The sequence below is a fragment of the Nesoenas mayeri genome (assembly GCF_963082525.1).
Source record: "Nesoenas mayeri genome assembly, chromosome: 2".
NCBI lineage: Eukaryota > Metazoa > Chordata > Aves > Columbiformes > Columbidae > Nesoenas > Nesoenas mayeri.
In genome coordinates, this window is record NC_137543.1 from 45,561,305 (window position 1) to 45,577,935 (window position 16,631).

General features: G+C 42.2%; 1 protein-coding gene across 3 annotated transcripts in view; it reads right to left on the reverse strand.

Moving 5' to 3' along the window:
- Positions 1-8,525: 8,525 nt before the first annotated feature.
- The window catches only part of DTNA (dystrobrevin alpha), a gene marked incomplete at both ends in the record, with an annotated part of 96,465 nt that continues 88,359 nt past the window's right edge, over positions 8,526-16,631 (reverse strand). For all 3 annotated transcript variants that reach the window (XM_080338554.1, XM_080338553.1, XM_080338552.1), the window contains one exon: positions 8,526-8,681. In XM_080338554.1, the coding sequence (XP_080194680.1) occupies positions 8,526-8,681 (156 nt within the window). The remainder of the gene's footprint in view (positions 8,682-16,631) is intronic.

The window sequence follows — 16,631 nt, forward strand, 5'->3', positions numbered from 1 at the left end:
GCTAGAATTCAGCCCAGAAATTCTGAGGCAGGCTTGGATATCTCTGTAGCCATACAGTACATTGAAAATAGGTTTTCCTGGAGTTACAGATTTGGTAGTGCTAAATGCATAAATGACTTATGACTTTCTTCATAAGTCATAAAGAATAAACATTTTCATTGCTGCTGTGACCTTCAGGAAAAATTCTTTCTCAATCAGTGGATCTGTACTAGTGCTACTTCAGTCAAGAAAGCATATCTTGCTGATACTCCAAACAGCTACTATCTGTTTACATCTTAGAAGTAAACTGGCCTGAGGAACAACCAGTTATGTTTATTGATACTTCATGTCAGCAGGTGACTGTCACTTTGTCTTTTTATGCGTTATTTATGTGTTTTTCCTCTTAGTCTTGAGCATTCCTCATCCGCAGGAGGAGAGACCCACTCATGTTTGGTGTGGGTGGGGACCTGACTTCCACTGCAGCAGCTATGCACTTTGGAGATGCAAAACCAAGGCCAGAAGGTTTGGTGGCCACTGTGTGATAAAATCAGGACCCTCAAACCAGTGAGATACCACAGCTAGAGTGCCACAAAAGCAGTCCTGGTGCCTGAGCTGTGAACCAAGGAAAGGCAATTCCTGGGGTGCAGAGGGCTTCCACCTCGGGGGGTACAGCTGGCGTTGTCTTCGGGGCTGGCAGGAGACATGTGCAGCGCAGCTCTCACCTTTGCCTGGTGAGGAAGCGTTCATCCTCTTGTACGGTGAACATGAGAAATACCCGACACACACAAGCTGGATAGGATAACCTTGTACTGTGTCTGACTCACCCTGTGCAGTCTGGAATGTCGCTGTTTATTTAACATAACAAGAACAAACTCATTGGTGTATCTGTGCCCTCTGTCCGTGCTAGGGATTGTGCAGAACCAGGCACGTAAAGCTGGCTGAAGTGAGTAGGGGAAATGCATCCGCAGGGGATCTGTGTTTCTAGGCCATCGTTAGGCAATGAATGTCCAAATCAGCACAACGACGTAAATACAACAAACCAAATTTGAGTCATCTTCACTCCTGCATCCTTAAACAGGCTTGTTTATTTCTCTAGCTCATAACTCTTAGAAACAAGCCTCTGAATTTTAAATGCAGATACCTAGGCAACAGGCATAATGCAGATACTCAACAAAATTCAAGCCTTGCCTTTCCCGGCTTTGTTTCAAGTGTGTTGGCTTAAGTTTCATTGGTCAAGTTCTACATTCAGAAGTGAGAGAATAAGTATTATCACTGTACAGACAGTCTATGGTAAAGGAAGTGGGAAGGAACTGCTATAAGGGTTCTTCCTCTTTGAATTATCACACAGCCTGTTGTGAAACCTCACCCCAGAGTAATGCTGGCTCATGCTTTCTGGAGAAGGCCAGTAGCTTTTTTCTGTCTCATCTGTTAGGTGGCTGAAGACACGCACACCATTTCCATCTTGGAGAAGGTTTCAGCTGCCAGCAAAATCATGCTGTATTTATTCATCCATCAGGTTTTATTAAAGGCTTGGCCAGATGCAGTCCTGCTATCAACTGGAGAGAGCTATTGGGGCAAACTTCTGCCTGCTGTCCCTCAGCCGTACCCCATGGCCCAGCCATGGCAGCAGCACCTGCTGCTCAGCAGAGTTCACCGAGGAGATGAGATGTGTCACCACTGGCAGTGCAACACGTAAGGAATAACAAATTGCTTCCCAAGCAAGCAGTAGCTGGCCACTAAATAGCTACGAAACCAGGAAACTGGTTTTCATTTGATTTTAGTCCTCTGGTTTTGCTTCTGTTAGGTTAAGTGATAGATCCCCAGCTAAACATAAGACAGTTTAAGTTTTTGGCTTCCAGATGCCATCAATCTTGGTAATCCCTGCTTGCAGCCAAACCCAGTTAGCTTTTCTGTTGATGATCACTTTGCCAGACAAATAACCATTGCTAGAGCTGTGCGGACTTTGTATAACCTCTATAAAACCAGTTTTTAATTGGCTAACAGATGTCTTTCTGCATACGTTTCTCACAATTGCGACCTTAGGAGGGTGTTCTGCATTCCTCCTTCTTGCATTTATACATGAACTCAATTAATTTGCGAGAGCTTAGATTCAAAACATAGCAGAAAATGTGTTTCTGGTGAAGTGTTCTCCAATAAGCGAGTGACTCAAAGCGAGTGATGAGAGGATTCCCTGGAAGCAGTGCTCCCTCAAGTACTAATTACCATCTGCAGTAGCTCCAATATTGGCCTTTCAGCTGAAACAAACAGGGCTCGAGCCCTCCGTCTGCTGGGCCACTCGGAACTGCGAGGGGCTCTGGGCAAACAAGCTGAGAGCAAGTGTGCATTGATGGGTAGCAAACGTAAAATCGGCCTTGGAGAGTGTGTAATGCCATTTAAAAATACTAGAGTACTACTTTGCTATTTTGTAGAGAAGGCAATAGGGTGGCTTTTCAGAGCTGAGGCCTGTCAGCAGAGTTCTGAGTTTGGTTGTGCCTACATCATATATAATAGATGGTGATGAAAGCTGCTTACAGCGCAAGTGCCTGCCTTTTCACATGGAGATAGACCTAAAAGAAGAGCAGAGACAACAGTGTAGATCTTCAAGGCTTTTTAAGTACCTGATTCTTACTGATATAGCAGCAGTGTTATGTGCATAACATCGCTGGGGATTTAAGGCTACTGTCAGTGGCATTAAAAACAACAAAGTAAAAAACAAACAAAAAAAAGAGTGTAATTGGACTAGGCAACAGTGAGGGGTGCAGGGGAGAGGTAAATCTGTGGGGCAGGGAGACGAACAAACACTTTCAGTGAAACTGGTGAAGAGATTTGGATTGACAAAAGAAACGTTTTGACCTGAGCGAGAGATCCCACCCATGAGACACTCCAGTCTGGGCCCCACGGCGGCCCTGGTGGGAATTGGGACAGGAGGGCAGAGAGAGATGCTCGCCGAGGGTGAGAAGCCTGCTTCCCAGGGAGCTGCTCTGTGAGGAGGTACCCAACGGCTCCCTGCTTTTGGGGAGGTTTCAGGCAAACCTTGTTTCACGCTGGAATGAGCCTGGAATGACAACAGAAGCATAGAGGACAGGTGTTTGCGCAGGTGAGGTCCTGCAGTCACACTGAGGTTCCCATGGCGGAGGGAGAAGGAGAAGGGAGAAGAAAAGGAGAAGGAGGAAGAGGAGGAGAAGGAGTAGAGAGGCTCTGTGCCCCAGGCTGGGGTGAGGGGAGACTTTCAGGGATCTGGGGGATGCGAAGACCAGAGGCTGAGAAATGTAGGTACGCACGCTTACACCCCTCAGATTGGAAAAAGCTTTGACCCTTATTTTTTTTACATGGGAATACAACGAGAGGGGGCAAAAGCAAACTCAGCAGTAATAAGAAAACCACTCAAAACACGTACACACAGGGTGTACGAGCCTCTTTTCCTAGAGGCCACGCGAGCTGCATGCAGTGCTGGGCTGTAACAAGATGAGAGAAAGTCAAGGGAGGCCTTTATGGCTGACAATTTGCATAACAAGCAGCAGGCCTCACACATCTGCCATCTGGCCACTGCTGAGCATTATGTAAAAAACATTAAGTCATAAGGAAATTAATTTGCTGGTGGTAAATGATGTTGTATGAAACAGCAAACTACACTCTGCAGTGTCGCACACTGATGACAAAATGCGCCGTGGCCTCCTGCATTTCCTTCCAAGTCATAGAAAAGCAACTACTCTTTCACATTGCCTGTGGTTTTAGTCTTTATTATCTTTAAGCTGCATTAACCACCCTGTCTCAAAGCTCGTGTGATGGGACCACACAATTCCTCTGCTACCCTGTGCACATCCTCCAGCCTTATCCTGGGAGGTTCCTCCCCCACAGTATCACAGTATGTTTGGGATTGGAAGGGACCTCAAAAGATCATCTAGTCCAATCCCCCAAAACAGCCATTTCTAGGAACCTCCAGACTTGTGGGCCATCAGGAAAGCTTATTCCAGTCTGGGACCTGTTCACCGTTGGCTTGTACCTCCCTCAGGGGAACTGGAAGGTGGTGGGAGCCACAGCTTAATTCTGCCGCTTTGCCTTTTGCAGCCCAAGGCATGTTATTGCTGTGCTGGCCGTGTGGGACGGCTGTCCTAATCCTCAGACAACTCAACCGGTGCCAATCACCCAGGAGAAAGCAAAGGGGAATCCTTAATCTGCGGATTATCTGCGGTATTAGACAGGATGATCCCGAAGCATATGAAATTCTTCAATGCATTTTTTTCATTGTGGAACAACAGAGGAGATTTCTCTTCCCACACCACTTAGCCTATTTCTGCAATGGACTCAGCTTCGTGTTCCTGTGATGTTCTCTTAAAAGGTTTCAGCTGAAACTAAGGGCTGCGTGCAAGGGAATACGCAGCTGTTGAGCAACAGGCCTGCCACACAAACATTGGTAGAGCAGCCATAGATCCACGTGCTGCTGCATGAAAGACCCAGGTGCTTTTAGAAAGTTCCGGATGTTTTCAGTCACCCAGTTCAGCACTGATGCAGCCAAGGTGACAACTTCCCAGATCCACTTACTTTTTTCATTATTATTTTTATATTTAATTTTAATTTTATTATCATTTTTGTTTCTTTTTGCAAATGAAACTGACTTGGTTCTTCCCATATACGTTTATTTGCCTTCTAGGGAGCAAAAAGTACCTACAGTAAGCAAGAGTTAAAGAGGAAAACAGCCTTTGCCTACGAATTAGCTTTCACTGGCTCCTTTGTTCCCCAAAGGCCATAGGTTGACTGTGGGTTAGGAGGAAACACAGCAATTTGGGATTATGCATGGATAAAACAGAGTTATCCTCAGGAGCTGATGATATGTCATCATATATTACAAGCCTCTGGATATGAATTTGGACTGGGATTGTGGAGGCAAAGTTCAGCAGATCCAGCAAATAATTTACAGTGAAAAATCATCATCTTTATTGAAGAATGTCAGCATGCAGACAGGGGAATTAGGGCAAATAAACCCTGGTGATTTATAGGTTACCACAGCAGCCAGTGTTGAAGGAGGAGGCAGTAGACTGGGTTTTATCTGCTTCCCAAGATCCTGGGATACGTGGTAAGTAGACAGAGGATATTTTTGGTGTGTCACTACTGCTTTCCCTCGAAGTGACCCCATGCTTGGGATCCATGGAACAGGACTTCCGAAGCCAAAGTAAGCCACAAACACGATGCTCCATAGATTACTTTTAAAAATCTTTTTAATGAAGAAATAATTCCATTCCAAAATATAGACACACAATTAAATAGTTTAATCACTTCAAAATATAACATGTCCCCAGTAGGTTCCAACACACACACACAAAACAATACTTAACAGCAATACAAAAACCCCATACAATAGCAGTTCTGTTACAATACCAATGAATATCGTGACATCTTTAGTGTCTCTGTATCTGTCTCAAGTGGTGTCAAGTACAGTAGTTTTAAAAATGTCTTACAGTTAGTAGCCTCAAGATGTAACTCTTCATACAGGTTTTTTTTTGGTTCAAAGGTAAAAATGCCCTTTTGTCTTCAGGACACAGTGGAGTGCTTGTTGTTCACAGCTCCGTCTGCTGAATTGAACCAACGTGATTACAGCAACCCGAGGTTGCAATATTTACAAGGTCTATCTACAATAATTGCCAAGAACCAATAAGGATGGGAGAAGATGACTAAAAGTAAAGGTGGACACACTTATGATAAATTATGATGCAACAATTTGGCTCATGCATATAAGAAAATACATATTATATCACAACAAAGGCCACACACCTTTTTATGCAATTTAGTTAACATTACTACTTACAGACAACCCATTCTCCACCTTCGCTTTGGACATTCGAGGACCCTATACATCTTCACATCCCTGTCTCCTGATTCCAAACCACTGGTTTCCCTCCAGTGACAGTAAAACCACTCAGAGTTTTGACTGCTGTGGTGGGTCATTGGCAGCTAAGAAAAGGCCCACGCCAGGGACCTCTTCTGTAACTCATTTAATGACCACAAACCACAACCAAAATAATATTCGACAAGCAGACAAAGACCAGCTGGGCAAAAATGCAGCCAGCTTAACAGTTGGAAAATGCTTAAAACAGATATTTGGAGAACCAAATAAGAGGTGCTTCAACTCAGAGCTCCAGGGTGTAGGGGACCCAGAGCTCTGCTGGGGATCACCTTATTGACACCAGCCTGAGAGAAAGGCGCTTGATCCATCAATTTTTTTCCCTACTCCTAGTCTGGGAGCCCTTCCAATGGATTTATTCTATTGCATCTATTTTAAGCACAGCGATAACGAGCACGCAGACACTGAGGTGATGGGAGGGATCTATTACTCTGGGTACAGTTAAACATGACATGAGTTGGATTAGTCAGCCATTGCATGTAGCTGTGTTCTAGCTTGTTTTCTCTCTGTTCAGGAAATGCTTGCCTGGAATCCTGAGCTGACAGCAACATCTACAGCTTCACTGGAGTAGCTTTAAACATGGAGTGCTAGGCACTAGTGGAGGCTCACCCATTCCTGAGAGGAGGTTGGAGGAGGGGGCATGGGAGGGTACGGTGCCTGCCTTGCCAGGATGGCACATACCCCAGGAGCAAAGACCAGTGATTGCAAAAATGAAAATCTTACACGGAGATGTCTAGATGCCTCACTATGCATTTAGATCTCTGAGACCAAGCCCAGATATACAAGGAGATGCGGATGAAAGATCTATTATTATATTATACAATATGTAAGTGAAAAATGGCAGCAGCTCTTTCATACAGATACTCATACCCTGACACACAGCGCCCAGGGAAACAGCCACGAGCTGAGAGCGTGCATGCAAACAAGTGGACTTACTGGGTCAATCTCATGTCAATACGGCAGTGCACATCCACGTCACCACGAAAGCAAGGACAGCAAAACCATGTTAACCTGCTTCAGATGGGTATCTCATCACTTGCTGTAGGTGTACTGTGCTGGTGTGAAATATCTGTATGAAACACTGCTGTTTTCAGGGCTGTTAGACAGTGTCACTTCAGGTCAGCCAGATACTGGAAGCTGTAAAATTAGGGCAGTAAAATGACATTAGCGCAGAGGTGGCCCTGAGCTATCACACTGCGCTTCTCAGGGGGGATGTGCGGCCAGCACGTAACGTTGCCCCTGCTCCTGCCCAGCTTCTGGTCTGGCTGCTCCTGACCCAGCTCTGATGTCTCTGCATGGCAGGGCTTTGTGCCAGACAGGTGTCACCTTTATTTCCAAGCAATATGCTGTGGGGAGGACATTCCAGCTGGTTAGTGTCAATCCCTGCTTATGAGTACCTGTGGGTTTGCAGTCACAGCTGAGCAAATGCTCTTTAGCTAGCAGTCCCACTGCCTCGTCCAAAACAGCCAGGTAAGTCCCCATTCTCCCGAAATAATGTTATACTTGAGAAGTACTAAACTAGACAAAACTCCAATTGCCTGTCCTTTTGAAAAAATCCACCGCTTCTCTTGTGCTTTTCCCTGACGGCTATTTCTCCATCCAGCTCCGAAAGAGTCTCACTACACATTTCCAAGAGTGCATGCAGAACATCTGGTGGCTGGCTAAGGCAATACACATTCGGAAAGAAAAAGAAAACAATCGCAAGCGCACTTTAAGCCTGTACATTTAAAGCTGAAGGCCTCAAAAATAACATAATGGGGGGGAAGGGGAGGAGGAGAAGGGGCAGAGAGATGGAAAGAGTCGGTTTGTTGAACACATGCTTACCAAAGCTAAAACATCGATGAAACAATACCATGGAGGATTATACATAACATCAGTCAGTTCAGGGATCTTATGGCACCTGTGGTTTATAAACAGCTTTAGCAACGAGTATTTCAAAACATAGTTCACAGTTTTAAGAAGATCTGTGCTGATTTAAAAACTAGATTCTATATCATTTGAATGTCACCTTTTGTATATGATATCTATTTGGAAAAAAAAATATTTACACTAACTTCTATGGCTGATTTGTTAGATTATTTTGAAAGAAACATTCCTAAGTTACACATTAGCCCTAAATTAGAGACGTTTTTAATTATTATTATTATTAATTATATTATCATAATTATTTTAGTACATTTTGTATAAGTCTTAATTGAAAGACTTGCAAACAAATTGCAAATATAGTCTGGTAGTTTGTTTTTTGGGCTACTAGATATATACACTCAGGAGTATAATCATTCAGTGTTAAATGCATAATTGTAGCTTTTTATTTCTTCTGTGGAAAAAATGTACAGTGTATAGTAAACTGATCTACTCAAATCTCAAAGTATTCAGAAATCAAATTTCTATCTATAAACAGTATTGTCATTGTAAACTGAACAGCTTCAATATCATGTGCAAAGGGTTTACGTGTGTTATTAATACTGCCATCCTTTGTAATAGCAGTAGGTATGTACGTCAGTCTGTTTTCTTCACTGGTGATGAGCCATGTTACAGAAGATGTAGCTAATATAAGTTAGCTTTAAACAAAAGTCTTGTTGTCAAAAACACACATCTACAAACTACAACTCTTAGAACAAAAGTACTGTGCTACAGTCCTCAGAACTTAGTTATGTGATTTTTTTGTCAAGAGACGCTGCACCTCTTGGTTCCACTCTTCCGTGAAGTTTGCAGCTGAGTTTTCTTCATCGTCCGTCCGAAAGCAGCTCTCCTCATCGTCAGTTCTCACGTAGCTCTCGTTGTCTGTCTGACTGCAGCTTGCCTGCCGAGAAATGTTTAGGGAGAGGTTTTAAAGAGTGCTGGTTTCAGATGCTGCATCCACGCAGGCAGAGCAAGGAAAGCCTCTCTGCCAGCTGCTTTATTGAGAGAAAAAAGGAGGAGCCGGCCAATTCCTGTGGTTATCTCTGAAAAAGTTAAAAATGTGAAAAAGCCATGGTACCCAGGGGAGCCACAGGTATTGGAGCTGTAAACAGAGACTGATGGGGCACATGGAAGTTGGAAACTCTTCTTACCCTGGGTGAGAAGGCAGCTGCCAGCTCTAGTATGGGACCCTGGGCTAACTCTGCACTGACACAGATGTGCAGATGTTCCCATTTTCCCCTTACATGTTGCTCTATAAACAGGTTATTGGTAGCAAGCCCATGAATTATTCCCCTTGTGCACAGTGTTCAGCCACTCAGTGAAGAGTCACCATCATGAGCCTCCCCTCATGTTTAAATGTCTCACCCTTGATTTACCTGCCTGGGTATGTTTTACTGTGACTAAAAAGAAATGTAGCTACTTAAAAGGATGATTCTGGGTGCTACAGCTCATAAACAGCCTAATCTGCTGATGCACCACTTTCTCCCTGGTGCTCCTCTGTACCCTGAGGCATCAGTCAGTATCTTAAGTTCTTACACCAGAGGCATCAAAGTTTTAGTTGGTAATGGAAAATGCTTGATAGGTGACTGCTGTTCTTTCTCAGAACTATGTCAGGATCTACAGTCGGGTAATAGTGTAAACTTCTGCTTTGGGCATATTTATCATAAAGGCACTGTTGACAAACTTGATTCTTTCAAAGTTAAGGAGCTCATCCTCTTTCTCCTGAACTACCTCAGACAGAAAACCAATTGGCATTGCAGGCGATGTGATAATAACTGCATAAAAGATCAAACCCTAATGACAAGAATTCTTCTGTACTCATTTCAGGCATAAAGCTGGTCTACAAGATGAGAGATGAAATGCAAATTACTTCACTAAAAAAGAGTTAAATTAAAGCTGATGAATGAAGAAAGGTCAGGTAGTTTGGCGTGCTTCTTCTCCTTCCTGACACCATCTGATTGTATTAATTATTCAAACACAAATGCTTCCATCTGATTCCTTAATACCTAAGTATGTCAAATGGTACGATGATCTTAATTTAGTATCTCCTTCTATCAAGCAGTTACAAAAGACCTGGCATTAACATTTTGTTGATAAATGGAAAGGAAACCCGCACTGCAAGGCTAATGAGAGGTTCAAGAAAAAATTTGAGGTACATTTTAAATGAGTATTTTTAAAAAATCAGACATGCGTCTTCACCACTTAAGTCTGCAAACTAATTTGAAAATCTTAGTAAAGCAACATTTTGCTCTTCACTGTTCAGCCAAAAAATACAAACAAAAGGTGTGCAAGAGGTCAGTTCTCAGCCATCTGAGACTGATTTTTATTGAACCAGTTTCAGGGTTATGTAAATATAGGTACATCTTGCATTTCTTGATGGTATCATTATAAACCACGAGAGCAACATAAGAGTGGCTTGTGAAATACTGGATGCATTAAGATGCATTTACAGTTCTGCTAAGTACTTGGGTTTGTTTCAATTTTTTTGGATAAATCACTTCTCTTTGGTGGAGTGTGGAGAGGTTATTCTACATTTTCTCAAGGCTTCTCTTTGCTCCTCAGCCAGCAATGGGATAGAGAGATTTTCATGCAAGAAATAATGAGTACTAATGAACCTCAGAGCTATAAATTCATTGCAGCATTTTGGAAATGCCAGAACTAATTCCAAGTTAAGACTCATATGTTTTGTCATGCTGCAAAACTTTTTCTTGACCTTTTACATAACTTAATCCATGGGTTATTTTCTGCTACTTATCATTCAGTGATTTTCAAAAACCATCCCTATCACTTATGTAATTTGAGAATTAAATTCACAAAACTAAAGCTGCTTCTTCCCAGTTAGCTCAGTCACAGTTCTTTTACAGCTTTTTTTACGCCTACATGCTAAGAAGAGGAGGACTTAAGGAGAAAAATAAAGATGAAACCCAAAATAGAGCTGAGTGAATGTAGCAGACATTTTTGAAAATTACTGTGCTGTCAGTCTGCTGTTATTTTCAAACAGAATAGTCCACATCATGCTGGTTTTCATGTATTTGTTCAGAAGAAAAACCAAACCAAACCAACCAACCAAAACCACAAAACCAAAAACAAACCAAAAAGAGATGCTGAATCATGTGATTGTGCTATGGATGTAAGCAGCTCATCTAGTGCCTCCATCCTCCTGCTTCACCACCACATCACGGACTTAGGAGGAAGGGGCTGAAGAACTGGGCTTGCTGAGGCAGAGGTGGCAAGGGAGGGTCACTTAGTGGTTATATGGGGGGTAGTTACAATGGTAACAAAGCCAAAATCTTCTTGGTAGTGCTGGAGCACAAAAAAAGGACAAAAAAAGACGAGCTTCGTTTTGGGAGGTTCAGGATGGACATTAAGAAAAAAACCCACATGAGAAGGGTGGCACTGCAGAAGAGGGGGATGCCCAAAGAGGTGGTGAAATCTCCATCCGTGGAGGTTTTCAGCCTTTGCTAGACAAAGCCATGGCTGACATGGTCCTGTGTTGGAGCTAGACCTGTGTCAGGTGGGAGAATGGACCAGATGACCTCCCAAGGACCCAACCAACCCATGCACCTACACCTCCGTGACCTCCCCATCTCCTGGCATGAAACCCCAGGCTAGGAATGAACCATGGTGTACAAGCCTTAAATGCAGCCAGTCAACTCTGACTAGCAGTTTGGGGTCCTACGGCCAAAGGGAGGCCAGGGCACGGCTGGAAAGGGGACCTCAGGCAGCGGGCACAGCAAATCTGAAACCCAGACACACAGTCACTGTGGGCTCATAGCCTGACTTGGACCCTGGGCTAGAGACGCTGCACCCCATCTTTCCCAAATGGCAAATGGCCAGGTTCATGTCACAAAGGGCTGAGAATGTCAAGTGGCCAATGAAGTGCACACTAGCTCTAAAATCTTGTTTTCTTCCCAGAAAAAACAGCGATGCAGGACAGATGCATCTTCACAGCGCTCAAAGGAAGTGTCTGTGCCCTTCAGCTTAACCAACAGCCCTTCACACAGCGGCACACCAGCCAGACTGGGCTGGTCACACCATCTCTGGCCCACGGGTTTTACCACCTGACATTTAGCAATATTCCTCATCTCTGTTGGTAAATATGAAAACAAAATTTGGAGAAAAAGGAAAAAGGTGAGAAAAACATGAAAGTTTGCTGGAAAAATAGCAAAGTTGAATAAATAATAATTTAACAATGCATTCATGTAAAAAAGTTGAAGGAATTTGTGGTTTCTGTGTTTGCAAAATTTCCAGTTGTTTCAATACAAAGCATTCAGTCACTTTTGCAATGGAAATGTCACCCCTGGCCACCCAAAGCTCCCGACCCCACAATTTGTGTGTTAAGGTTTAGAGCACGTGAAAGGGTTTGAAGTGGGAATGGAACTGAGTCTTCAATTTAAATTATTACATATTTTTGTCAACACAGAGAAAATATGATCACAGTTAAAAAACAGAGAATGAATCCTCTAATAAAGATTCCTCCCTGTACTCCCTCTCAAGTGGATGTTTCAGGTCTGATTTCTACCAGCTTTTCACACCCCCTTTTCTGTTATAATAATGTATATAAATGAATTAGACATGATCAGCTAAGATGTTGCTGTGCCAGCACTGAGAAAACATTGCTTTAGAAAATCTAAGAAATTGTAGGTCTCGTGGGAACAAGTTCACTGCACAAGTCAACAGCTCTTCACTGAAAAGGACAACTTTTAAACCACTTTCAGAGGTGGAGGCTTTCTGCTCCCATTGGCCATCCTTGGCAAGAAAGCAACTGCATCAGGGGGATAAAGGTAAAATAACATCCAAGTTGCACACTCACCAAATTTCAAGCTCTGTCTAGAGCCTGCTGAAAACAAGCTCAAACTCACTCTGTTCCTCTATTAAAAGTGAAACAAGTTGTATTTAAATACATTTAATATAAAAACTGAAAACATGACTACATGATTTTTTTATACTAGTAGAATCACTCGGTGTCTTGGGAATTTGTTATACTAGATATTATTTCAAGATCAATTCTAGAGAATTGTACGTAGCACTTTTAAAAATGCAAGTGCAAATAGAATGCAAAACGCCTTACTCAAATGACATCAACACCACGTGTCCATAACTGATGAATGAGGAAACAAAACCCTGTGGCTAGCCCTCAGTGGCAATATCACTCATAAGAAGCTATAAATAAACTGATTCTGCTTTTCCCACCTTTTTTTTAAACAAGCACAAATATAATACTGTTGTGAGATAAGAATGTCTGTTGGCTTTCTACCTCATATGGCTACCTAGACAATATAATACTGACTGTATTTGTATCATCATTGATTGAGTAATATTATCTTCGATGCAGAAGTCTTGATGCAACTGCCAAGCTTCAAGCAAGAACCCAATGTAAACAGCAAAACCATTTTAGACATTGCGACTGGAATGATTGATTTTGGATTTAATTTTCCAAGGCTATGAAATATTAGTACCAAATAAAATGCACAAGATACTTTAATCTTCCATATTCACAAAAGAGTGAATCTTAAGAAGACTAAGCCACGCTTATCATGTGCAGAGGTATTTATCACAATGTACCATAACAGAGTTTGTTCTTGTTGATATAGGTGAAGTGTCAAGTTCACTGATTTATGCTGCTATTTTTTATAGGGCTGGACTTTTACAACTAGTGGGAATGTTTCAGTATTTGGTATTGGCTGAAGGGCTCCCCTGGGAGCTAAAAAGAGTTCCACTATGGAATTAACCAGAGCACAGTGCTTAAAAAAATTTATCTTTGACAGTGTTTTAAAATGTTTCAAAAGAGTCCACGAGATCAGGTAGCAGCTCAGTCTCAGATCTCTGCTAATTTGAGACAGGATATGTATTTTCTAGAAAGTCAGGCTGTATAGCAGTATGCCTTTTCCCACATCACTAGGTTAAAGCTGCTTCCTTAAATAAGATTGACTGAGCTCTGTAATTCCAATGAATAGGATTTTTTCCCACTTAATATTGGAAATGGTTTGTCTGAATGCTACTATCCTTTGAAGTCGTAGTTATCCATAACTGTAATTAAATTCAGTTACTTATAACATTTCCACTATATACATAGTTATACACACATACATTATTGTTGAAAGAACTTTTTCTTTTCATGTGACCTTATCTATAAGTGACGACTGCAACAAAAAAGAAGAACACTTGTTTTTCTGGCTGTCAGTGTTTAAGAATCTCTATATGGCTCAAGTTTTTAACAAGGCTACTGAGAAAATGAATGTAACCTGAGGGGCAATGTTAGGAGAATTTTTATGAGCAGCTATTTGGAGTTTATAGTACTCTGGGTATTGCTGTTTATTTGCTTTTCACATCCATTTATTCTGCTTTAGCTGCTAGAGACACTGGGACAGATGCTTCAGAAACACCTAACAGCTTTTAACTCTGAACACTGGCAGCTGCTTTCACAAGGTGCACACTTTAACATCCAAATTCTACTGTCATCATAATTTGCAAAGCCCTTGAACCAGGGTCAAATTTTAACATTAAAATTGACATATAAATAAGGCGGTCTAGCATAAAACATGGCATGCAAAATCCAGCAACACCAATTCCTGCTAAAGCTGGCGCAGGCTAGTTCACTGGTTTTGCTTATGTGACCAGGATCCTGCTCCCAGCTTGAAGTGCCCATTTGATAGTAGACCTCTGGCTGCCTTTAGTTCTGGCTTTGAGGAAGAGACTCAGTTTGCAGAGCAGAGTCAGACCCCTATTTTGATTTCTCCTCCCTTCCTGGCCCTGTTGCCCCATGGTTCAGTGTCACTGCGGGCCAGACAGTATGGTCTCCCTGCCATCTTTGCAGCAGGGCACTGCACTCTCCCAGAAGTCAGAAATGTAGATTCTGCAGCTTCAGATGAGAAAGAAGGGAGAAGGAAACCTGTGGTCTGTCATTTCCTGGGCAAATGTTCAGAATAACAGGCTACTTCATAAAAATAGCTGCTGTCTGTGTTCCTGAAGAAAAACACAATTGCTGAACTTGGCATTAAACTCACTGCTGCAACTGTGAGGTTGGCATGTGTGAAGAACAACCTGAACATAGGCCAGTAGGGAGTTTACAGACCTTCTTGCCTTATCTCTGAATTGCCAGACTCCAGCTAGCGGCTGAGTACCTTGCACTTCGGACTGGGGCATTTTAAACTTCCACGACACATCTGAGGACACCTCTCTGGTTAAGCAGCTGGTGGATTGCATTCTTTGATGTTTGCCTGACTCCCGTTTCACACACTAGAGTACATGTTCCAGTCTCACCAGGAATGATTGACTTCTGTTATCCTCAGAAGACTCAAGCATTCTCAGGAATTGAACTCAAGTCTCCTGAAATGTAATCTGATTCCTTATCTACTGGATAAGGTTTCTCTGTACTGGCTAATATATTTGGCATCATCTCCAGGGATGTAAAGCCAATATCCTCACTCTTACAGTCAACAAAGGAAGAAGATAAAAAAAGGTGGTGGCTTAATAGGAACCATCAGGACTAGGACCATATTTGAAACAGAGTATTAGAAATGATTTAGAGACATTCCTAGGCATCCTAACACAGGTTAAAAGAAGAAACAGCATCTTCACATACACTCAGGCAGTGCACTGCAACTGAAATACACATTGCAAGGATTTATTCCCAAATGCTTCTAAATTATAATGATACTTACTTGAGAGGAGAGAGAGAAGGATATTGCACTCAACTTTGCAAACTGACCTGTAGATAACAAAGGATAGAAAACAAGAAGATGAAAAATTAAGCCAGTGAGCAGCCAGTGGATTATTCTGAAGAAAGCCATGCATGAGCCTAGAAATAAAGGGAGCAATTACAGACCCAGAAAACAAACCCAGTGAAAAGTGCCTTACACAACACATCTAGAAAAGGACTGTAACAAGAACACAACCAGTAGCAGATGTGGGAGGATAAGCACTGTTAGCATTTACACTTGTGTATTAGGTGTGGTTTTTTTCTGGTACAGATATTTGTTATTTACAACATGCTGGCAAAAAAATAAAAAAAAAGAGAGAGAGAAAGAAGCCTCCTTTGAGGTTCCCTGTCCCAGATTTCCTTGTGTATCTTGCGTTTTCTGCTCATAGTTTAATACTAATTTAGAATTTAGTTTCAAAATCTCGCTTGGAGACAAGGTGACTCAAAATAACGAGAGTGGGTTTTGACCAACCGTCTTCCACGCTACACTATATCTACATGTTTTTCTAGATGTGCTGCTTTTACACAAAGTGAGACATTTATTAACAGAAAAATGGTTATCATACTGTGACTGAGGTTACCATTCTGTAACTTCAGTAGGAGTTCCTCCTCACAGATTTTTTCAGCTGACAATTGCATTATGATAGCTGCAGCCACCACATTTTTTTTTTGGCTATTCAGATGAATGCAGCGTACGTGTGAGTACAAATAGTAAAAGAGCCTGTAATACATCCCAGTGGTTGGGTGGAAAATGATGATAGCTGATCTGGCCACTGTTCAGTCGGATATCCTAAACAGAAATTTCCCCATTTCCCTCTGTTGTTGCAGGTAGAAAGTTGTATCTTTATCTTTTGAGACTAGTCAGTGATACTAGTAGAAGAAGGAATAGAATAGCAAACCACCAAAAATTAACTACAAAGCGCAGAGAACCAGCCACAGCCAAAGCACATGTCTCAGGATCGATATGTGACACTATCCAACCAACTCCTAATTATCCTAGTGGTGTCTTCTAACTTATACCTATTCTTGGTTGCTTTAAACCCATTCCATAATAGAAAGGGCATCAGCCATACTGGGAAGGACTTATCACACGTTGCATGCCTTGGGTATGTGGTTATCAACTAAAAATAGTTTCCACTTACAAGTCAC